At 53.9% G+C, this 24,178-nt stretch overlaps 1 protein-coding gene across 1 annotated transcript in view; it reads right to left on the reverse strand.

Moving 5' to 3' along the window:
* MAN1C1 (mannosidase alpha class 1C member 1) overlaps window positions 1-24,178 on the reverse strand; it is a 133,795-nt gene that overhangs the window by 2,011 nt on the left and 107,606 nt on the right. Inside the window, exons 6-10 of the mRNA XM_036256875.1 lie at window positions 18,446-18,572; window positions 14,991-15,084; window positions 9,594-9,709; window positions 3,812-4,031; window positions 1,193-1,365 (exon numbers count right to left, since the gene is read on the reverse strand). Coding sequence (XP_036112768.1) covers window positions 1,193-1,365; window positions 3,812-4,031; window positions 9,594-9,709; window positions 14,991-15,084; window positions 18,446-18,572 — 730 coding nt within the window. The remainder of the gene's footprint in view (window positions 1-1,192; window positions 1,366-3,811; window positions 4,032-9,593; window positions 9,710-14,990; window positions 15,085-18,445; window positions 18,573-24,178) is intronic.

Raw genomic sequence — 24,178 nt, forward strand, 5'->3', positions numbered from 1 at the left:
AAAAGGAAGGCAGCCTTGGTGTGGGGAGAGGAGAGGCTCCCCGAGACTCACGCCTGTGCAGCAGGCAGAGTTTGCCAATGGGCAGGCCCCGGGCATTTGTGGAAGCAGAAGGCTGAATTATTTTCACGGGTCAGGCTGGAGGGGCCTGTTGCCAAGAGCTTAGTCCCAATGGGCTGTGCCTGGAGCTCTCCCCCTGGTGGAGCTTGGAGGAATCTTTCCTCTGCCTTCCAGGGACTAGACTGCTGTCAGACTTGCCCACAGGGTGACAAAGAAGGCACTGGGATCTGGGACTGTCATCCGCCGGAGTTCCCTGTGGAGCTGTGGTCCCTGGGCTTGAGGTGGGTGGGTCACGGGCTGTCTTTGTCTAGAAATGCATTTTTTACCCACTGAGGGTTTGTAGATGGGGCCCAGGAACATAGAACACTTGGCCTTCAGTGGCCAAGAACCAGGCCTCAGGGAAGCATGAGACTCCGGCCCGTGAACCTGAGCAGCCCCTGTGCTCCCCCTGAGTGTGACACTCTGGGTGTGGCTCTCCCTAGGACAGTACGTTTCTCTGAGAGCAGTGGGTTGGGGACAGTGTGGGGGAAGGACAGAGAAGGCTCAGCTTCCATCAAGGAACCTTTGGGAGTACCCACACCTGCCTTTGACACCTACCCCAAAGTGGGCGTGAGATTTCCCACTAGGGACAGGGGGCCACAAGAGGAGACTGATGGGGTGGGTGGTGGGTGGAGCAGAGCCCACAGAAGGATGGGGGTTGCATGGGGTTGGGCTGGCTTTGGGGAGAGAAGGCAGGTGAGTGCTGGCCTGGCGGCCAATCCTGATTGACAGGAGAAATCTAAAGCATTGGTCCAGGCTTCGGGGTCAGAAAGCAGTGACCACGTGTGCTCTGGACCCCCTTTGGCTGCTGCCCTGCCTTTGCCCCTCCAAATTTGCTGGCACCAGGGCCAGGCCCCCAAGGCTACAGGCCTCAGAACCTTCTTCTCAAGTTCCTGACTTGATTCTGCCCATCTGGGGACTCCTCCTGGGTCTGCAACCACAACCTTGACCCTCTGATTCCTGAACTTATGCCAGATGCCAACCTGGCTTGACCTTCTTCTTAGTGCCTGAGCCAGGGGGTTTTGGAACCTGACTGTGACTTCTCGGGGGCACCTGCCACAGGGTGAAGCCCCCCCCCCCAGCCGGGCCCACTCACCATCACCACTTCCCAGCCCCACTCCCTGTAGACGGGGTTGTGCGTCTGCCGCCACAGGTACATATAGCTCTCCACCACCTCGGGCCGCAGGATGTAGTAGCTCTCGCTCAGCTGCGTGGCCACCGCCTCTCTGCCAGAGTTAAACCAGAAGGCCTCGGGCCCCAGCTTGGTGTCTGTGGAATGACCAACCAGAGGGCCTAGGTCAGACCACCCACCTGCTTTTCAGGATCCAGCTGCCCCAGGATAGATCTGGGGGTGATGGTTGGGGATTGCCTGATAAGGCTGAACTTCCACAGCTTCCCTCTTGGCCCAGGCTGGCCAAAGCAAGAACCCTGAGGCCTCAAACATTTTGCAGTTTTAGAATTTGAGAATCCAAATGAACCACCCAGCAGCTGGGGAGACGAAGGTTGGGGTGGTGTCCCTAACTGTGAAGTTTGAGATGTTAGCTCTGCCAGATGTTAAGCAGAGCTCAGCCAAGACGGGCTCCAGGTTTAAACACATCTGGAGAATAGTGGGTTAAACAAGGTCAGACAGTCTCACTCATGCAGGGCTTATTCGATCTCTTATATGCTGACCTGCAGTTCCCAGACCTTAGGAAGCGGCCTGTGTCTCCTCTGAGCCAGCCTTGCAGAGGGGACAGTCTGGGAGGCTGCTGACCTGGATGTGAGGAGAAGACCGGGCTGGACACACCCTCAGGCAGAGGGAGCCAAGTAAAGAAGGCTGGTGAGGTCTGGGTTTTGCCGCTGTCATTGTTTTGTTTGTTTTTGGACAAGTGACTGCCATTTCTGGTTTTTGGATGACCACAGTTATACAACCACTGCCGCAGCCACCATTTGTGATTTCGGAGGCTGTGCTGCTGCTTTACATACATTAGTCAATCCTGAAAGAAGGTGTAAGGGAGACGTCATCACCCCTCTGTCACGCATGCAGAAACTGAGGATCAGAGAGGTTAATACTTGTCCGAGGGAACACACCGCGAGCTGTGGCTGAGCTGGGCTGTCACTGTGGATCTGTCTGATGCCCTTTCCCTGGGCTGTGCCCTCTTCTCTCTGTCCCTTCTGAGTCAGACTCTCCAGGTCTAAAATGTAGGGTATGTGGTTTGGACCTTCCTCCCTTTAATGCCTGCATATCCTGTCCAGGCTGGCCGAGGGCCCGGTTCTGGTCCTATTGTGAGCCCTTCCTCCTCCCACTAGGGTTTAGGACCCGAGAGGCCGAGTGGCCCGGGCTTTGCAGGATGTCCTACTCTCTCATGGAGAGCTTACTGGAAGAGGAAGTAGCCAGACCCAGGCCCTTCTGATCCTCACAAATGGTACAGTCCCTCCTGCCATCAGAAAGCAGTCGTCTTGCCAACTGCTAATGCGGTGAGCGCAAGAGCGACTGTTCCGCCATCGTGGGAGCCGGGCTGGCTGAACAACATGCTCTGTTCAGCGGACTGTCTTTTCAGGTCTGGGATGATTGTCCCAGACAAATAGAAAGCTTTTTATTACTCCAGAGATTTCCTATTTGTTTATGGTCCTGGTAGAGCTCTTTGAAGGGAATTTAAGACCAGTTTTAGGCATTCACTGTGAATTGCTGGCTTTCTGAACAGCTCAGGAGACCAGGATCTCAGCGGCAGAGGTCACAGACATAGTTTGGTGGACCACAAATAAATGCCTCCCATGCTGTTGGCTGAAGGTGGCTGGCAATGTGCTCTGTGGGATCCTCTGCCTGACCCTGGACACCTGTGTTATTATTCCCGTTGAACTGATGAGAAAACCGAGGCCACCTAACTGGTGAGTGGTGGAGTGGCACTTGAGCCAGGAATTTCTACTGCACATCTTGGGTCCTCTCCTCCAATCAAGACAGATTAAACTCAGAGCAGTGGGCACCTCCTGGGCCCTGGGGGACTGGGGATTGTTCTGAGGGCCACTGTTCAGAGGCAGCACACAAGCTGGAGCTGAGCACCAGGAGACTTGGGTTCTAGCCCCGGCTTAGCTACTCACAGCGGAGTGACTTTGGCTCTGGACCGACTCAGTTCCCCATGTGTAAAATGAGGAGTCGGGTTCATGTTCTCCAACATGACTTCTGACTCTAGCATTTGACGATTATGCGTGAGTGCTCAGCGGATGGTCAAGAAGCTCTCGAGTTTGGATCAAGGAGGGTGATGAACGGTGCCAGGAGGTGCCAAGACCCACCGAATGGAGGGATTCTGGGGAGGAAAAGCAGAGGTATGTTCGAGGGTAGGGGGTCAGGGAGAAGGGATTCACTAGGCTCAGGAAGCCAGTGTTTCTGCCTCAGGAGGACCCTCTGCTCTGTGCCCCACTCATGGGACCTTGGCCAAGTCATCTCTGAGCCTCAGTTTCCTCATCCGTGTTGTGAGGTTCAGTGATGATGTATGTCAAATGCTGAACACCTGGCACACACAAAGGACTTAATACATCACCCTCATTTTCTCTTTAATTTAGGGTATAATCTCAATGTGTAGACAGCTGGTCCCTCGTTCAAATTCTGAATAACTGCAGAAGGCAAGACCTCCCTCAGAACATGTGTTCCCTTCACTCCTGCCTCTCTGCTGGACCTCCCAGTTCTTCCTGGTGTCTAGCCTGTCTGTCCTGCTGGCCCGTCCCCTTGCAGGGTTACCTGAGCGGTCATACGACTCGTGGCACGTCTTAGTGATCTGGGCTGCAAGCTCTCGGTAGTGGGCCCTCTTGTCCTCCTCAGCATCCTCTGCGCCGAGGGCGATCATGCCCCCAGAGAAACAGGCCAGGTGCCCCATCTTGTGGTCCAGAATCCCCCCTCGCCACTCAGCAATGTAGGTCAGCCCCCCGGGAGACACATTCAGCAAATGGGTTTCTATTGCCTGGGAGCAAGGTGGGAGTTGGGCAGGGAGAAGGGGTGTGGGAGGGTAGAGAAGGGAGGGAGAGGACAGGAAATAAATATTTTGGAGACAGCAGCAAATGCAGCTCTACTGATCCCTCCATCCCAGGCAAAGGAGGCCCACTGGCCTCAGCTGGCAGCTGGCCCTGATGGGGCCTGTGGGAGGTGCTGGCCCTCACCCAGCTGAGGCCTCGTGCCTGCTGGGGGCTTAGATATAAGGTAGTTCCCAGGGTGAGCCTCTTACACAGATTTTTAAATCTATGTACACAAAATTTCAAAAAATCTTTAAGAATTATTATCCTCCATTATAGCCTTGGTTATGGAATCTTGACCTGAAGCCCCATTGGCCTGTGGGCTTCAGGGAGGCCCAAATGCCCTAAAATTGTACATGACACTTTTGTGTATGTGCATTTTCATGGGACAAAAGTCTATATATTTCATCAGATTCTCTCAAAAACAAACCCATGGAAAATGAAGAGGTGCTCTCTACAGGCCCCTACCACTCGCCCGCTCATTTAACGCCTGCAAGCCAGGCACCTGGGCTGCAGAGCTCTCTAAAAAGGGTGCAGTGGCTTGTCCCGGGTCACCCAGCCATACCAGGATCAGGACAAGGACGCTCCAGACGCTTCAGCGCCACCTCTTTCACTACCCAACGGCTGCTCTCATTTTTAAAAAATATGTTTTTATTGACTTTTTTTTTTTAGAGAGAGAGGAAGGGAGAGAGAGAGAAAAACATCAGAAACATCACTTGGCTGCTTCCCACATGCCTCCCACTGGGGATCAAGCCCGCAGCTGGGCATGTGCCCTGACCAGGAATCAAGCAGGTACCTCTCAGTCCCTGGGAGGATGCTCAATCCACTGAGCCACACCGGCCAGGCATGGCTGCTCATTATTTTGGTGGCAATAGGCATTGAGAAACCTCCCTGCTTCAGGGGAGGTGATGCTGTCGGTAAAGTTCACTGGGAAGTCGGGGGTAAGGGGTTGGGCCATCATGTCTCCCACTCCCTACTGGTTGTCCCGGTTGCCCTGGAGATGGTGGCAGCTGCCCACAGCTGTGAGACCAGACTCAATGAGCCCACCTGTGGGCCCTGGTCCAGGCAGGGTGTGTGGGCCCAGGCCTCTGTCTGCACTCTTGCCCCTCCAATCTGTTCTGCAAGGGGTCTCTGCATTCTGTAAATAACAAACCTGACCATGTCTTGTGCCTGCTTAACACCTGTGGTTTCCACACGCCTCCAGATGAAAGTCCAGTGGGGCCTCCGAGACTCCCTGATCTGGAGCCTGAGGTTTAACCTGATGTCACGGACATAGTTCTCAGGCACGGACTCTTTGGGTTCAAACCCATCTCCACCAGTTTCAAGCTGTGTGACTTTGGGCGGGTTCTATGTTCTCTCTGTGTATCAACTTCCTCGTGTATACAATGAGGATAAGAACACGAATCACTTCACAGGGTCATGAGGATTAAATGAGATGCGTCCATAGAGCTCAGCCCATTTCCCAGTACAGAGTCAATAAATGCTGGTGATTATGGTTCCTCTCCAGTCTGCCCCTGCCCCACCCCCCACCCCTGTCCCAGCCACACTGGTCTCTTCATTCATGCACCTTCACCTCCTGTGAATATTTTGTGAGCACCTCCTTGATGCCAGCACTGTGCCAGGTGCAAGGGATACAGCCCCTGAAGATGAGCCTGGCCCTGGCCGGTTGCTCAGTGGTTAGAGTGTCAGCCTGCAGACCGGAGAGTCCCGGCTTCGGTTCACGCTAAGGGCATGTACCTCGGTTGCAGTTTGTCCACCACCCCAGTTGGGGTCGTGTGGGTGGCAACCACTTGATGTGTCTCTCTCACATCGATGTTTCTCCCTCTCTCCTTCCCACTCTATCTGAAGATAAATGCAAAAATGTCTTTGAGTGAGGATAAAAAAAATAATAATAATAAAATGAAGATGGGCCTGGGCCCTTAGGGAGCTCACCTGTGAGCAGACTTCCCCCAAATATCAAATACACATGAACATCATGATGTGTGATCAGCATTTTGAATGAAACAAATTGAGGGGACAAGACAGAAAATGTTTAGGGTGGGGGTCCTACTTTGCAGTGAGGCCAGAGAAGGTCTCTGTCATGGTGACGCTCATGAAGTTGATGAGGGTTCCTGCCTCAGGGCTTTGCCCACTGCTCCTGTCCCCCTCTGCCAACTCCAGCTGGCTTTGGGCCTCCTCCAGGATGCTTCCTTGGAGAGCGGGCCTGTCTACACCACTGCTGCCCTGGTACTCTACTACTGTTATCTTTCTACACGGCGCTGTCCCCAGCTTGTGCCCACGTATCTGTGTATGTTTCTGTGGAACATGTCTCTCTCTCAGGACTCTGAGTGCCGTGTGACAGCAGAAGCCACCAGCAATCTCCAGCCAGGACCTGGCATACAGAAGCTGCTCTAACAAAATTTGTTACTTGAATGTTTTTTTCTTTTCCTTCTGCCATAAGGCCTGGGCTGGTGGGCTGGCTGCAAACCCTCATGAGCAGCACAGGGGGAGCTCTGACGAGGGCCAGGCGGGGCACGGCTCCCGTGGGCACCGGCTGCTGGGCCGGGCCCTGGCACCTGGGCAGAGCTCTGGATCACTGAGCATGCAGGTGCAGGGGAGGGGTGACAGGCCTCGTCCAGGGTGCAGAAACCTGGTTCAGTTACCCGTTTTCAACACTTGGGAGAGAAAGCAGACATGGGTTGGAAGGGATCCCAGAAAGTCTCGCACGGTAGCTGAAAATCTTCATCTTCAAGACTGTCTCCTATAGGTTATTTCTATTTGGGGTTCACCCCAAGCTAAGTAATTTTGGTAAGGAGGAAATGATAAAGCAGTCTCTCTTTGAGGAGAAAACTGAGATAGCTGATGCAAAGATAAAAAAAAGGCTTCAAAAACTCTCAGCAAAACACAAGACGGCACAGGCTGGCTATGGACTGGTAAAATGGCTTTAACCATGGCAAGAGACACGGCAAAGAGCTGACCAAGAGGCAGAGGCCTGTGCTTGACTCCAGCTCTGCATTTTGAGGGTTGGGTGACTTTGGGCAACTTATTTCACTTTTTTGAAGACTCTGTTTCTTTATCTGTAAAATGAGACTAATTTCTGGGCTGGCTGGGAGGCTATTCAGAGACTCGGGCCTCCTTCGCCTCCTGGATGGGACCCTACCCCATCTGCACCCTCCCAAGAGGGACTTTGGGTAGCCAGGCTCCTCTGGGATTTGGCAGCTGGTAAATGGAGGCAGAAGCACTGGACCTGGAGGCAAGTCAGCCCTGGCTTTGTGTTTGTGCCCTGGCTTTGACTCTTGTGATCTTGGGCCTTTCTTACTTTTTTGTTGTTAACCCTCACCTGAGAATATTTTCCCATTGATTTTTAGATAGAGTGGAAGGGAGGAAGAAACAGACAGAAACATCAATGTGGGAGAGACACATTGATTGACTGCCTCCCACACAACTCCAACCAGGGCTGGGGATTGAACCTGCAACCCAGGTACATGCCTTTGTCTGGGAATTGAACTCGCCAGGGTGATCTTGGGCCTTTCTGAGCCTCAGTTTCATCATCTGTCAAATGGCACTAAATAGGACAAGGCACTAAGGGTACCTGCCTGGAGGAGGCCAGAGTGACAGAGGTTCCCTGTCCTCCTTGCCCTTTCTCCATGCCCCTCTGGGGTTGCCCACCCTGCCAGACTTTGGTCTAATGTGCACAATGGAACTGCCCCTCCCCCCACCCCAGCAGCTTTCCAGGTTGTTGCTTGGGTCCCACCCCAGAGGTTCTGATGTAACCTTGTTGGGTGCAGACTGGCCATTGGGATTTAAAAATTTTTTTTTAATTTTTAGAAAGGGAGGAAGGGAGAAAGACAGAAACATAGATGTGAGAGATATATGTATTGAATATTGCCTCTCGAATATACCCTGACTGGGGATTGAACTCTCAATCTAGGTATGTGCCTTGACTGGGAATTGAATCTGAAACCGTCTGGCACATGGGAAGACACCCCAACCAACTAAGCCACATTGTCCAGGGCTGACCATCAGGATTTTTAATGTGTGACTTTTAAAATGCCAACAGGGCTGACAACCACCAGAACATTCTTTAAAGCCCCAAACTCGCCACAGGCCCAGCCCTGCTCAGGGCCAGAGACACTGCAGGCTTTCTACCGGGGGATCAAATGTGGAGCAAAGCAGTTGTCTCCTGCAATCAAGTGTTTCCATAAAGCTCCCAGTTTGCTTAAATAATTCAGGGCCACGGCTTCCCTCAAGCCTCAATTACAGTGTGCCCTGAGGGCAGGGAGCTAGGCTGCCCAGACTGCATGCGAACAGCGGGAAGAGGAAGGGCGCAGGCCTTGCCAGGCAGCACACCTGCCACCAGCTGAAGGCTAACCCGCCAATCCGACAGAGCCACCGGCTGCTGGCTGCAGGCTGAGCTCAGCTGCAGAAGCTTGGGGTGGATGGGCCGAGCCAGGCTGAGCTGGGCCTGGAGTCCCAGGAACCACTTCACGGCTGAGGCGTTGGTGCCTGGGAGCCAGGCAGAGAATACTCATTATAGAGGCCGTAGTTTAAAGAGTCCATAGCCCTGCAGGCCTGCTTCAGTGTGCTTCCTCTAAGCACTACCATTGCTGGCTAGATTCATGTGATCAGAGGGCAGTGAGTGCTCATTCATCCAGCCAACAAACTTTCCACACCATCCACCCACCCATCGATCCATCCATCATTCCATCCATCTATCCAGAGCCAGATGACCTTGCTCTAGCCTCAGCTCTGCCAGTTCTGTGCTGTGTGGCTTTGAGTAAGTGCTTCCCCCTCTCTGGGCCCTGGTTTTCATCCACATAAAGAGAAGGAACAGAACTGGATGCTCCCCTGATGGAGGCCCCTCCCAGCTTGGATGTAGTAATTGTCACCTCTGGGTCAGTAGGAAGATGGCTGAGGATCTTGCTTTGGCAGCCTCCTGTGGGGGCTCCCAGCCCACCCTCTGGCTGTGTTCTGGGCTGGGACTCAACTGAAGTAGAGATACTGTGGTTTCTGAATCAAACTGCCTGCTGCTTCCTGTGGGAACTCAGACAAATGACTTCATGAACTCCTTGAGCTTGAGTTTTGTTTTTTGTTTTCTTTTAATGGTTTAATTGATTTTTTAGAGAGAGGGAGAGAGAGATAGAAACATTGACGTGCGAGAGAAACATCGATCAGCTGCCTCCTGTATGCCCCCTACTGGGGAGCGAGCCTGCAACTGGGCATGTACCCTGACCCAGAATAGAACCAGGACCGTTCAGTCCATGGGACAACACTCAATCCACTGAGCCAAACTGGCCAGGCTGAGCTTGGGTTTTTTTTTATATCTGTGAAACAAGGATGCTAACATGGCCCTAATTTCAAGGTGTTTGAGGAGATTTATGTGCAAAGTGACTGACTGGGGAGGGAACTGTCTGTGGTTCTGGCCAGCTCACTAGGGAGAGGGGGGAGCAAGGCCCTGGCACTCAGGGGCCTGTGTGTGCGCCAGTGGCAAATGACCGCCCGCCCACCCGGGAAGAGGCAGGTGCCTGTCTTACCTTCAAGGCTTCGTAGTACATATCTTTAGCCTCCATATCTGTCTTGGCCGACATCAACCAGGATTTAATCAAATATTCATAAAAACTGTCCCCGAGTCCTCCAACCGAGACGTGGTCTGTGAAGGGAAAGAGGACAGAACATTATCTCCATCTGCCGAGGCCGCCGGCAGGGCTGACGGAGCGCACATCCTGCCCACTGGCCTCGGTGGCCCGGGCGCCGCGTGCGGGTGCCGAGCGAGCATTTCATCAGCAGCCACCAAGCCCGGAACGGAGTCTGAGAGAAAGACACAGCCTGTGACGCGGGGGGAGCCAGGCCATCTTGAGCGCAATGGTCCTGCACAGAGGTGCATGGGCTCAGCCAGGTGCTATAAATCATGTCGCCTTAGCAGGCTGAGGACAGCAGGGCCTCTGGTTATTAACTGTAAATGAGTTGCATTTCTTTAAAAAGATAATCTGGTGGCAGGGAGTTGAGATTTTTTATTACTTGGTGACAAACATGGTAATTAATGTTGGGCAGGTTCATAAAAGGCCAAGAAAAGGAGGAAGGAGAGGCTTAATTTTGCTGGTCAGAGTACAGAGTCATCCTGGAAAAACTGAGTTTAAATTTAGCAAATTGGGATAAACAGAGTTCAAAGGAGCAGGGGAGGACAACTGGGGTTGTGGACCCCCCTCTGCCTAGTGGCACCCGCCAGGAGTCCCCACAGAGCAGGACCTCCAGGTTGTGGTTGAATTAGGAGGCATCTCTACCCAAGGCTGTCCTGGGAGAAAGACACGTTGACCAAGGAGCACTTAACCATAGAAACAAGACATGGAAAACACTCGCATGCTTTAAAAATTAACAATGGGAAACATCAAGGCATTTAATGATATAACAAAGAGCAAAGTCAGTTCCGTTATGCTTCACTTAAGCAGAGAGACAGAGAAAGGGGAACATGGGGGATGGTAAGGTAGGGTGGGGGAGAATAGAAAAAATATTTTCAGGTTCTTTTCAGAAAGGGGGTAGAAAAAGAGGGAAAATGGGGGGGGGAGAGGAGAAATAGAGAATACACCAACAGCTACCATTTATTGGGTCCACGGTGGGCTAGAAGCTTTACTATATTATTTATAACAATCTTCCCAAGAATCTTGCAAGGTGAGCCCTATCAACCCCATTTCCCAGATGGGAAAAATGAGAGTGAGCCTAAATAGCTCATCTGAGACCACCGAGCTGGGACAACGCTCACTTTCTGCAGCTTTTACACAGTTGAGCAGAGAACAGAAGACACACAGAGACAGGACAAGTGCAAAGAGAGAAGGACCAGAAGTCGGAGGGTGAAGACAGATGGGGACTGGGAAAGGGGGCTGGAGAGAGGCCACCACAGTAAACCAGCCCTTCTGGCCCCCTCCATAGCAAATCCTGGCCAGCAAGGTTTCAGGAAAGAAACGAACACTTGCAAAAATTGGACAGATCAGATAAAGCCTGGGCCTTGAGGAGTGGGAGGGGGTCAGTATGGGCTGGACTTTGCTAGTGAAGAGGGAAGAGAACCAGCCCAGTGTACCCCTCACCCCCGATTCCTAGGTGTAGGGCACAGCTTGGGCAAACACACAGGGAGGGGCGGGGGTGTGCCAGGCCCAGCATGATGATGGCATGTCCATGGTGGGAGCAGGAGGTCTGTGCAGGCAGGGTTGTGGGGGAGGCTGTAAATCAAACTGAGTCAGCCTCCGCCGAGAGCCCACTAACAGCTCACAGCCCAAAGGAGGAGGCCTGGCTCACAGGCACGCAGATAGGGGCACTGCCATCTCCATACTCATCTCCTGGCCCTGCCTCCCCTCACTGTTTTCTCTGCCAAACACTCCCAGCTCCCACCTGCCCCAGGTTATTTCTCACCTGTGACTACCCCTCCACCCTCCACCAAGAGTACCTTCCCCACCTTGCGTGGCTGATAGGCTTCTCCTCAGAAGGGCTTTCCCCAGCGTGCTCACGATCCCTCCTGCAGGGTGACCATGAGGTGTGAGTGAGGCAAGGCGCACCCCACACCTGGCCCAACAAAGCGCTCAGTGGCTGTCCCTATGCTGTTGTAAGAATCTGTTTGTGGGGCTGCCTCCCCAGCGAGGCTGGGCTCTTTGTGGACAGGGACTGTGTAGGGTTCACATTTTATGTCCAGCATATTTGCCCTGAACAAATGAAAGGAAGATAGTTTTGAGCTGTGCTGGGAAGGGCCTCAAATGCCAAGCCAAAGAGTTTGACTTTTTTTTTTATCCTCACCCGAGCACATTTTTCCGTGTTTTGTTCAGATAGAGTGGGAGGGAGGGAGAGGGAGAGAGAGAGAGAGAAACATCGACGTGAAAGGGACACATCGATTGGTTGCCACCCGCACAACCCAACCAGGGCTGGGGACAAACTGCAACCGAGGTACGTGCCCTTAGCAGGAATTGAACCTGGGTCTCTCTGGACTGCGGGCCAACGCTCTAACCACTGAGCAAAACCGGCCAGGGCTGGACTTTTTATTGTTTGGGGTACGTGCCCCTAGCAGCAACCAAACCCAGGACTCTCTGGTACGCAGGCCAACGCTCTAACTGCTGAGCCAAACCAGCCAGGGCAAGAGTTTGGACTTTATCATATGACTTTATTTAAGTATTTAATCCTCACCTGAGGATATTTTTCCATCATTTCTTAGAGAGAGTGGGAGGGAGGGGGAGAGAGCAAGCGAGAGGGGGAGAAAGAGAGAGAGAGAGAGCGAGAGAGAGAGAGAAGCATCAGTGTGAGAGTGACATTGATTGGTTGCCTCCTGCATGTGCCCCAACAGGGGCCAGAGAGCAAACCTGCAAACCAGGTGTGTGCCCTTGATTGGGAATTGAACCTGAGACTCTCAGGTGTATGGGCCAATGCGCTAACCACTGAAAACACAGCCAAGGTGGTCATACGAGTGTAGTGTGTGTGTGTGATGTGGCTGAGGGCTTCACCTGGCAGGAGTGTGTAGGAGAGGGAGCCAGTCACCAGGAGTTCCACAGGCAATTGAGACCTGACACCCTTTAGGGGGTGTGTATAGTCTCTCAGGGGACCGTGACTGAAGTGCACAATTCTCACGTGCAGGTCCCACTGCTTTCCAGCCGCTGTGTGTGTGGTGTGCTGGGACAAGCGCAGGAGTGGGAATCAGAAGCCGGACCTGCTGTTAGCTGGGGGCAAGCCATTTCCCCTGGGGGCCTCAGTCTTCCAATGCAAAATGCTTTTAAAGGGGGAGCAGGAGCTGGTGTCCATGGGCCTAGAGCAGAGATGAGCTCTGCTGCTTCCTGAGCCTGTCGACCCCTCACCACACCTGGCAGCAGGAGCAGCCACCCTACAAGCCGGGAAATCGGCCCAGAGTCGGAGCATGCGCCGGGGGAGGCCGCCCGGCTGCGGTGGGTGGGCAGCTCACGTCCCCATCTGGACGAGTCTAGACCTGCCACTTCCTTCCCCGAGGGAAGTGGGATTCAGGCCACGGACAAGGAGGACAAGTCCCCCCGGGGGCCAGACTGAGCGGTGGCAGCTCTCTCAGCTCTCATCCATGCTCGGTGGCAGCAGCAGCCTGGGGGCTCCTCCTGGCTGTGAGGTTCTAGCGGCAGAAGGTCTTGGTGTCCCCTGTTGCTCTGAAGCTCAGCTTCACGCAGGAATGGGGAGCAGCCAAGAGCACCCCAGTTCCTCCTTCGCCTCTCTAAGCTACAATTGCTGTGGTTGCAAATGGGCTAAACAGAGGATTCAAGGAGAGAAGAGAATGTGAACACACTTAGCTTATGCAAATTGGGAATGTTATCATCTGGAAAAATACACAATCACAAAAAACCACCCCCGTGAAAACCTGAGATAACCCCAGGCGCCAAAGCCAGGGAAGGAGGACAGCAGATGCCCAGATGAACAGGGCTTTGTAACTCTCTGCTCTTTAACAGGCCACGGATTCGTATTTTAATATGAAACAATTTTTCACATGTGACCCACTTTGCCCAGCCCTGTGACCCTGGCGCAGCCTGAAAAGAAAATTATGCTTCTCGGTGAGGGCTCCTCTGTAATTTGCCAAGGTAGCTGTTCAGACCGGAAGCCACACCCCTCTCCTTTTTATGGGTTTTGCTGCATTGTCCTGGAGCTGCTAGGGCCAGCAGCAGGGTAGTTTATCTCCGCCCAGTCAGCCCTTGCAATTAAAAACAGTAACTGTTACTGAACTGTCTCTTCCTCTGGCCATAATCTGTAATTCAGACCTTCATTTTCTTCCACACTTTTGGGTTTCACAGCATGTTTGGTTAAAAATACTTTGCATTTCTATAAGTGGTTTTGCAGGTGGCCACTTGGGAGTAAGGTCATCACCAGGAAAAAGTCCTGGGCGGAACTTTCTGGGCCCCCTGCACTTGCAGATCATGGAGGATGGGGTTGGAAGGACAAGGCCTCCGCAGTGTCCACACCTCCCTGCCAGGCCTTGGCTGCACTCTCAGATGGGCGCTCTTTCCTTTTGGGACAATTCTGGCAGATGAACGAAAATATCTGTTTCCTGCAGCTTTGACCGTTTCTCCACACCCCTCCACCCTACACAAACAAAACATCTCAAGTTCTTCTCCCATTTTGCAGGAGAGGAAACCAAGGCTCAAAGAGATAAAATGACCCCTCCCCTCAGCCATGCAGTAATTCAACTCCTGTGGACTTTGCCCCAAGCCCTTACTGATGTCTTAACAGCTGGGGGTAGAAGGGGCTGGGGAGGGAGAGGGGTCCTCGTTTGGGCAGAGGCAGTGAGCCAGGGGTTCTGGGAAGCGCTGAGAGCAGGGCCACGGAACCAGTCTGTGCTATGACTACATGACAGGGCCTTGGTCAGGAGGGCTTCTTAGCAGGGGTGCAATGCCAGGGACCTGGGAGTCTTCTCAACTCTCTTCTGATTGAGCACCCCCCCAAACCCCATTCTGTTTCAGTGGGTGAAGCCGGGGGCTGTGGCTGAAGCTCCACAGACAACCAGTTGACCAACAACCATCTGGTTGGAAATCAAGCCTCTGAACAGAGAACAGCAGCAAATCCTGACTGATCCTGGCGGGTAAAAGGCAGCAGTGAACTCATGGTTTTTATATTGCCGTATGAGTTAGATTCTGATGTAATTCTTTTTAAAATCTAAAGTTGGAGGTGACGAAGCAGATCAAAGGGGCTAGGAGAGGAACACCTCTGGAAGGGTGGGGGATGAAGAAGCAGGCCTCGGCGCGATGGCGCTGGAGCAGCGAGCGTGAGGGGCACAGGGCCTTACTGGACCACCTCATCTCGCCACAGCAAAGACGACCAGAGTGAGAACCCCCAAGCTGCCTGGGGTATCCAGGCGCACTGAGCAGTGACTCACTGGTGTGTGCCCTGCACGGGGCCGTGAGGGAAGCTGGCCAGAGCCGGCTGCAGGGGCAGCGTATCTCTGTACTCACGTTGCATCCAGTTCCCACTCACTGGACTGATGAAGTTGGGGTAGAGGCCGAATGGCTTCTCGATCTTCCTGAGGACTTTCCGGATGTGCCTGACCTGCCGAGAGATGGACACCAGGTGCACCTTCACGTTTCTGGAGAAGCCAGCCTGCTCCCAGCCCGCCGAGGACCGAGGCAACCGTTCCGAGGAGGCAGAAAGGGAGAGCTGTAGGACCAACTGCAGGTTCCAAGCCGAAGCTGGGGGATGACCCTGCCCGTGTGCCCATGTGCGGCGCCGCAGGACAGGGCCACAGGGGCCTGACCCATTGTCTCTGCACTGACCGCTCTGCCTGGGCTCTGCCAGGCTCCCTACCCCCACTCTCACCTCACCCCTTCCTCATTGCCTGTTGCTTTTTGGGGGGAGTATTTTTAGGAGGAGGGATTTGTATAAGGCAGCGGTTCTCAACCTGAGAACAGGGGTCGCCTAAGACCATTGGAAAACATATTTCCGATGGTCGTAGGAACCGAGACACCGCTCCTCTGTCTGTCTCCAGGCGGGTCCGCCCACACGCAGATACACCCACATACGACATGAGGACCTGTATGGAAGGGCCGCTGCATTAGGAAGGTTGAGAACCACTGACTGAATAAGGGATAGTAGCTGTTCTGTAAGTGCTATGTAAATCTGCCTTTTTAATAGGTCAGAAATGGTCAAATATTGGCAATTTCATGTGGTTCAACCTCTGTAGGAACCATTCCGAGGAGAGGCCTGGGCTCCCCATAACCCCATGCCCGCACAGGCCCTCCGGGTCTAATAACAGCAGCTGATAACGCTTCTCAGCTCCCGAGCCGGACCTGTTCTATACATTATCTCCAGCCATTTGAACAACCTGTGTGGTATCATTATCTCAGTTTAACAGACCAGACACCCGCATCCCAGAGAGGTTCAGCGACTTGCCCATGGTTACGCAGTGCGTAAGTGGCAGGGCCAGGACAAGAGTCAGGTTTTATCTGACCAATGGAGCAGCCCCTGGGTCCCACATGGACCGGGGCGGGGACGGAGCAGCAGCAGGTAGCAGAGGCTGCCCCACCTGAGCAAGAGGAAGCTAGATCTGCAACCTTTGGGGATACCAAGGGCAAGGGCACTTTGGGTTATAAAAGTGGGAAGGCTTTATCCCCTCAGGGTCTGCACTCTGGCAATACATGAAATCGCCCCAGTGCAGACCCTGCCGGGAGACGAAGGCCCAGGACCAGACGCCATCAGGGTCACAGGTTTATCCACAAGGCGAGGGGCAGGGAAAGCGGCCTTTCAGCCGTCAGACCTTTCTTTCCAGGGGACAGCGTTTGCTCTGCCACCAGATTTCATACCCATTTATGTTAACGCGGTCCATTATGGGGGACAGGAATGTGCTTGTACCTGACTTATTCTTGACCGTCCTGGTGGTAAGCAGTGAAGCAGGCTAAATTAGCTCCCCCGCAGGGTGCGGGCGCTTCTAGAATTTGGGCCAATTTGTTGACTGCCAATAATCGCCTCTGTGGGAGGCATGACTGGGGGATGAAAATAGCTGGAGAATGTAAATGTGGAGAGAGAGGCGGGGGACTCTGGGGGGAAAGCCTGAAGCCTGCTGTACCAACCTGCTCATGAAAGAGCAGGGGCTTCAGAGACAAGAAGTCCTGGGTTCGAATCCTGACTTTATCACTTCCCAGATGGATGATCCAGGACAAGTGACTGAGCCTCTGAGTCTCAGTTTCCTCCTCTGTAAAATGGGGATGATAGGAAGACCTACCTCCTAGGGCTGTCGGAGGGTTAGAGACAGTATAAGGTGCCCAGCACATAGTAGGTGCTCAGGTAGAGGCAACTATTAGCTCCAAACTAGCCAGGGACTCGAGCAAGCTCCTCATCTCTCTCCATTCTGAGCTGGCCACAGTCTTCTAGAGGAACTGGCTCAAGAGCAGTGGAAACAGCCCGGCCAGTGTGGCTCAGTGGTTGAGCATCGACCCAGGCACCAAGAGGTCACCAGTTTGATTCCTGGTCAGGGCACATGCCCAGGTTGTGGGTCTGATGCCCAGTGGGGGACATGCAGGAGGTGGCTGGTCGATGTTCTCTCTAATCGATGTTTCTCTCTCCCTCTGCCTCCTCTCTCTCCAAAATCAATAAAGAATAAAATATTTTTTTAAAAAAAGAGCAATGGAAACAGGGAGGGTGTGAAGGTGGGAAAAAGGATCAGCAAATAAGATTCATCGAGAAGTGGGATTAAATTGATCGCAGGAACTTTCAAGGTGGAGTGTCAAGGAGGCGGGGTCCTCTCCATATAAGGTCTGACAACGCTGCGGGCTGTTTATGGGTGGTAGTGAGCCCCACTGCGGAGGAAATGATCAAGGAGCTGAAATGTTTTCTTGAGTGTTTTCTCAAGAATGCATGGGTGGATTCCCACACTGAATGGGTAGAGGTCTCAAACCTGGCATCAAAAGTTCACGAGTACGTATTAAAAATGCAGATGCCTGGGCCTGGGGCAAAGCCCAGCGATCTGTTTCCTCACAGGTGAGCCGGGTGATGCTCTGAGGCTGGATGGCTGACACAACACTGTGGAGCCACTGGGTGCAGAGTGGATCTAGGAGCTTCCAGCCCCCTGGCGTTCTGAGAGGCTAACATTAGGGGCACAGAAGGCTTTGGGAGTGGGACCCTCCACAGGATTCCTCCTGGAGGGCAGGCTTCATGTCCCTGGGCAGGACTCAGGAAGGGACAACTGCTGATGGAGCCTGAGTGTCATCTGAGGGTGGTGTGTGTACACTTCCCTTCTTTGGGCTTAGGATCAGACCCACGGAGACACTTCTAGACAGTGGGACTGCCACGGCTGCCACACGGAGAAACTGCTCCTCCTGGCGGCCTCACAGAGGAGCGGGGAGCTGTCGGAATGGACGACAGCGTGGATGCTACCTCTCAGCAGCCCTGGGGCCTCAGCCAGCCCCGTGTCAGTGAGAAGGAACAGATGTGCCTCTGCTGTCGAGTGGAAATGCTTTGCCAGCCTGCTGACTGAGCTAGACGGGCATCTGGAAGGAAAAGCCAGGCAGATCTCCCATGAAAAAGTTAAAGGTCTCTGGAAAGGGGACTTTTGCACCAGCTGGCCCATTCCCATTCCTGCCATGTGAGCTGGTACCTAGATTTCAGCTGGTGTACTTTCTGCAGATTCACATATGTGTGGTTGCCACGGAGCTGACACATGTCCGTGAGAACCTTCTCCTGTCTCTTCCTGCCCGCCGTAGGATTCCGACTGCCCGCCCTCGCCTTCCCTGCCACCTGGGACTGGGTACAATCAGGTCTTCCACAAGTGACTGTTAGCAGGGCTCTGGGTTCCCCACACACCCTCCTGCTGATCTGTGAACCACTTTCCTGCGGCCCACAGGGCTGAGTACCCACCCTCTGCTCTCTGGGGAGAAGGCGGAGGGGCTGTCTGGGAGGGAGCAGGGAGAAGACTTGCCTTTTCAGCAAAGACCTGGTTGCCAGAGAGCTCAGTGAGGTGTAAGAACTCCAAGTGCAGGGATCCAAACTCCGCCAGGATGCTGCTGCTCCCGGCCATGGTCCAGCCCCAGCTCCTGTTGGAGCCACTGAAAAGACAGAAGCGGCCGCATTCACCCCCTGCCTCCTGCTGGCCCCTCGCCCGCGGGTAACGCGGCCGCTCTGTGCCGGGCGAGGTCCCAGGAGCTTTCGCCACATAATCTCAGTTAGTCCTCTCTGGGGGTCCATATAGCAATAGGCCCATCCTGCTGAGGACGCTGACGTTGAGATGAAGTGGCTTGCTGAAGGTCAGCTGAACCCAGGCCTGTCTGACTTGCAATATTCTTTGTCCCTGTAAGACTTGTGGGCTTACAAGGACAGTAGCAGAGCTGTCTTGGTGGCCAAAACATGGCACAGGTGCTTTGCTAAGTTTACGGGTGATATTGAGAATGCTGTCAGGGACCATCAAGACCCCACAGACACTCTATTTCCTTCCTGCGGCTGAGGGCAACCCAGTGGCTCACAGTCCAGGGCGCTGCATGTGGAGGGAGGGTCTGAACAGGGCAGGTGGAAAGCAGGGGCCCCACCTGGCCCTTTTCTCTCCTGTATGTCCAGTGCTGCCCCTGGACATGCAGAGCCCCCCTCTTGGAGTGTTGTGGAAGCCACACCTGACAGGCAGGCAGCTCTGATATAACCACACACCTGGAGCTGCCAGACCCTGGGAAGCTGAGGTTAGCGGCTGCTGGGCAGAGTCCCTCACGGGCTCCCCATGCACTTCTCCGGAACACCTTAGATAAAGCAAACTGGCATCTCTAGCCCCCTGCCACCTCACCGGACAAGGCTGTCCAAAACTCTTCACTCACAGGATGCTTTCAAGGAGGAAGAGTGCAGAGGCAGGGCCTCAGGTAACCCTCCCATCGGCCCCTTTCACAGGTGGGAAAACAAGGCACAGGACAGTACCCTCACCTGCCTGAGATCACAGAACCAGTGGCGCAGCTGGGACCCAACGCTAGTCTGACGTCCTAACCACCTACCCACAAGTTTTTAATTACATAACAATAAGCAAGGACACTGCCTTTCCAGGTGCTTTCACCTAAAATCTCCCTGGGGCTTGCAGCCAGGAGGCACGGGTTCAAGCGTGTTAGCTGGTTGGCTGCGCGGCCTCGGGCAAACCAGCCCTCCTGTGTACTTCAGTTTCTGCACCGGACAAACTAGGCAAGGACATCCCTTCCAGTCTCCATCCTGGGCATTTCTTAGGGGTGAAGAGAGAAGAGAAGGCGCAGGAGGGGGTGGCCTTGGGCAAGCTGCTTCCTCTCCCGGTGCCTGTGTCCTTGTATGCACCATGATGAGCTTTCCTGTGGGACACTGGGACAACTAGAGGGCAGGGGTCAACCTCCTTCTGCAAGAGATTGTGGAGGACGAGGTGGGTGGGGACAGAGCAGGGTGGAGTGAGCTACCCATTTGCAGGGGCTCCGAGGTGCCGTTAGTATGGGGCAGAGTGGGGGGAAGCTCTGGCTCCCAAAGGATGGCCCCTGTCTATCCCTCTGTCTCCCAGGGACAAGACCTAGGAAGACAGACAGGGCTGTGGGAGGTCCCAGTTCGCCACTGCTTTTCCTGGGGTAGGGTTGGGGGTGGGGCTGGGGGGCTCCTGAGGCTGCCCTCCTTTCTAAATTCCATTCTCTGGCCTGGATGTGGTTCCTGGGACAGTCGGGAACTCATGTCTTCCAGCTTCCAGAAACAGAGGACTGGCGTTTGGGGCAGGTGACCTCAGTAAACATGGAGGAGACCACTGGTCCCTTCTTCCTGCCTCCACTTCCTTGGTTATTTCCCTGACTTGGGGACAGGGGGAAGGTGGGGAGGGATGTGCTCCATAGAGAGGGGACACTTGGCCCCTGGATAATAAATAAAACAACTTCCATTTACTGAGTTGCTACAGATGGCAGGGACTGGAGCAAGCTGTTCACATTATTTCATTTAAAGCCCACAAGGTAAAGCATCATTAATTCCAATATGCAAAGGAGGAAACAGGCTCAGAGAGGGGAGTGAGCTGTCGAAGGTCACTTTGGCAGGTGGTAGAGGTGGGATTCAAACCGAGCTCTGCAGGGCACTTCCCTAAGGGGGTCTCCCACCCAGGCGGCCCTGCAGCCACCAGAGGAAGGGGAAGCTGTCCTCACTCTGTACACCCTCTTCCTAAGTGAGACTTCTCCCCCCAGCTTGTGATCTCAGAGGGCAGAGGGTTTCCTGAACAGCCCATGCTTTCTGCCCTTGCAGAGAAGTTCAAGGTAAAAAGAAAGCCACCAGCTCCATTTCCCCCACATGAGCCTTCCTGTCCTCCTCCCGCTAATGCTTGCTCTCCCAAGTGGGCTTTCTGTGGTGGAGCTGCCCGGGCACACAGGCCCTGCCAGAGAGGGCAGAGGCAGGCGGTGGGCAGGTGTCTTCCTTCTCTCCTGGCTCCAAATCTGGCTCCCCAGGTGACCTCAGGCAGATTGGTTCATTTCTCTAGATCTCAGTTTCCTCATCCGTTAAATGATGCTACCCGCACCTCACAGAGTCACCGTGAGGTATAAATTATGCATGTAATTGCTGTCATTTTATCATTATGTAATTATGCACATGTAAAGGATGTGGTGTTTGTTAGAGTTATCCAGGCAGCTGTGGTATTTTATTTTAACTTCACATCCAGCTTTGGAGGGTAGACACCATACTCCTTATTTCATAGGTGAAGATCCTCAGGCTCAGAGAGGGGACGACACTTTCTCCAAGGTCACATAGTAAGTGACAGAGCTGGAAGAGTTTAATTTAAGTCCAAATCCCAAGTGCCTCTTCTCTGGGCAGCATCCAATGCAGAGACCGGAAGGTCCTCTGTTAGCCCTGTGAGGCACTGAGCTAATGGAAACTCTGCCCTCCTCTTCCCTCCCAGGCTTTGAAGCCTGCTAGTGGGCCTGTAGCCTGTGCTCTACCCCCTTGGTGGGAGAGGCTGCTCTACAGCACCCCTCCCCAGCCGGCAGAAGTTTCTGTGTGTGTGTGCACTCCTGTGTAAGGTGTGATTGTTAACTTTGGAGCTAGACCTGGATTCTGATTCTAACTTCACTTTGCTGCTGTGTGACCTTGAGTAAGATACCTCACCTCTCTGATCCTCAGTTTCTTCACTGGTAAAATGGGATCCGTGTGGTTGTTGTGAGAATGGAAAATGAGAATCCATGTCATGTGTTCACATCGTGCCTGGCACACAGTGAAAACTCAGTAAACAGTGGCAATTATTAAGATATGTACACCAGTGTGTGTATGCATATGTAAACGCGTATTTGTGGGCATGTGCACACGTGTGTGGATGGAAGAGTGTGTGTGACAAAGGCGAGCTTGTGTATCAGCCTTTATGATTGGATGGGTGGCAGTAGAGTGTGATGTGTGTGTGAGAGTGACTGAGTCAGCTGCAGAGGTCCCTGGACTGGCCACTGCCACTCTCCCACACAGCCCAGTGGTCCCTGCAGGTCACGGGTCATGGCGACCCCTGCCTCTGCCTCCCAGGCCCGGCTGCAAAGACACCCCTGACCCCATCAGGGAGGAGGAACAGTCAAGTTCCCTCAGGGACCAGCTCCCCTCAGGTCCTCCAGATCAGCAGTTTTGGGACAGGGCCTACTCCCCCTCCTGCTGGACCACAGCCAGCCCTGCTCAGAACAGGGGCAGCAGTGTGTGGCGCAGCTTCCCCAGAACACCCTCCAAAGAGCAGTCAGCACCATCCAGGGCCGTGTGCATCCCTGATATTCTCCCCGGGAACAGGGAGGCACTTTTAGCACCTGACTCCTACCCAGAAAATGGAAAGGGTGTTGTCAGGAAATGAGCACATGCATACATATGTGTCAGGCTCTGGCAGCACGCAAACGGCCCCCAAATAAGGGCGCTTTCTTAATCAGTAATGGCAGGATCTGTGTGGCCCGGGTCCGGGCTCTGAGGGTAACACAGACAGCCAGGGCTCTAGTTTGCAGGCTCCAAGGGTCACACACAGAGGAGGAGGGGTGCCTGAGCTAGTCTCCTATCCCACACCCCAGGCAGTGAGGCCCCAGGAGCTGGATCTGGGAGGCGGAGCTGGAAAGACAGCGTGTTTGTGTCTCGGCTCCATGTCAGCTAGTCCTGTTTCTTTAGGGTTGGTGTTTGTGGAAAAGGAATCTGAGAAGAGATCCAAGTGTCCAGTTCTGAGGAGTCAACCCTGACACTGAGAAGGGAATCTGATTGGCCCTGAGGGCCCCTCCCTGGCCCTCAGAGATCTTAGTGAAATTTGAGGTCACACCCCAAGAAAACTTTCTGACCACAGAGAACCGTAGGTGAAGGTGCCAAGTCCTTTCTGCTTTGCTAGGCCCAAGAGGGGATGCTGAAGCAGTTCAGGCTGACAGGAGGTCAGGGCCCCCCAGGACAAAGGGGTGCAGCGGGCACTCTCACCAGGGCCCAGGGCCCTACCTCCCCGCCAGTGTCCCCCTTCCCTCCCGGCGCCCCCAGAGGAGCAATCACTTTAGGAGGGGGAGGGGGAGTCTGGTGCAATTGGTGCAATTGAGATGTTACAGCCTTCCTCCCAGGCCTGGGGGTACAGGAGGGGCTAGGGGCTCGAGGATGGCCCCAGGGGCTCTCTGGGTGCCTTCCGCAAGGTCTCCCGGGGCTCCGCTCCATGCAGCTCAGGGGCCCCAGGGTTCCCAGGTGCGGGCGAGCCAGGCAGGCCTTAAGAACAGGACTTGCTGATCGATCGGAACAAAATGAGTTTAAATCTCAGTCCCATTACCTATTAGCGATGAGACCTTGGGCAAGTTACTTCATCTCTCTGAAACTCCATTTTGATAATGGGGATAATATACATACCTACTCTCCTGGGGCTGCTGTGAGCAGTGATCGGTGAGGCAATGTACGGAGACTTGGCATAGTCTAGGCACATAGTAATTGCTCAGTAAATGGTAGGGACAGCGTTGTTTTTCATCTTTTATCCTATATACACTGTCTAGCAGGAATATTTGTCAAAGGAACAAAGAACCGGACGTGGATCCTGCCCTCAAGACGCTCTCCGGCCGCTGGGGGAACATGAAGATGAGTGCGAGAAGGGCCAGGAGAAAGGTAATCAAGTGCCTGGACGCCCGGAGAAGCAAAGACACTTCTGGCTTAATGACAAAGGTGGCATCTGAGCGGGGCCAGGGAAGCCATGAGAGATGGGCAACCCAGTGAAGGAACAGAGTGAGGGGTGTCCAGCAGCAAGATTCGTGCTCCCCAATGTATCTTAAAGCTGGCGGGGCCAGGAGTTTTCTTGACTTTGACCCCGTCCTTCCCCTCTCTGGGTCTCAGTTGCCTCATCTGGAAACTGGGTGGATATGAATACACTGCCATCCCATGAGAGGAAAGCGTTGAGGAAACAGGTACCCTGGCCAGTTTGGCGCAGCAGCTAGAGTGCCGGCCTGCGGCCAGAGGAAACAGGTGACTGGAGTGAGGCGCAGCCTGGCTCCACCCTTCTCTACCTGTGTCGCTCTGGCTCTGGCTTGGTGACCGCCCAGAGACATTCCCGTTCACAGACTGAACTGAGCAACAGGTCAGGAGGGCAAATGATGAAAGTGGCCAATAAAAATTAATGTTTTGCCCGGCTGGTGTGGCTCAGGGGATCGAGTGGCATCCTATGGACTGAGAGGTCCCAGTTCGATTCCGGTCAGAGCACATGCCCAGGTTGTGGGTTTGATCCCCAGTC

This window comes from Molossus molossus, unplaced genomic scaffold (genome assembly GCF_014108415.1).
Source record: "Molossus molossus isolate mMolMol1 unplaced genomic scaffold, mMolMol1.p scaffold_m16_p_12, whole genome shotgun sequence".
Taxonomy (NCBI): Eukaryota; Metazoa; Chordata; class Mammalia; order Chiroptera; family Molossidae; genus Molossus; species Molossus molossus.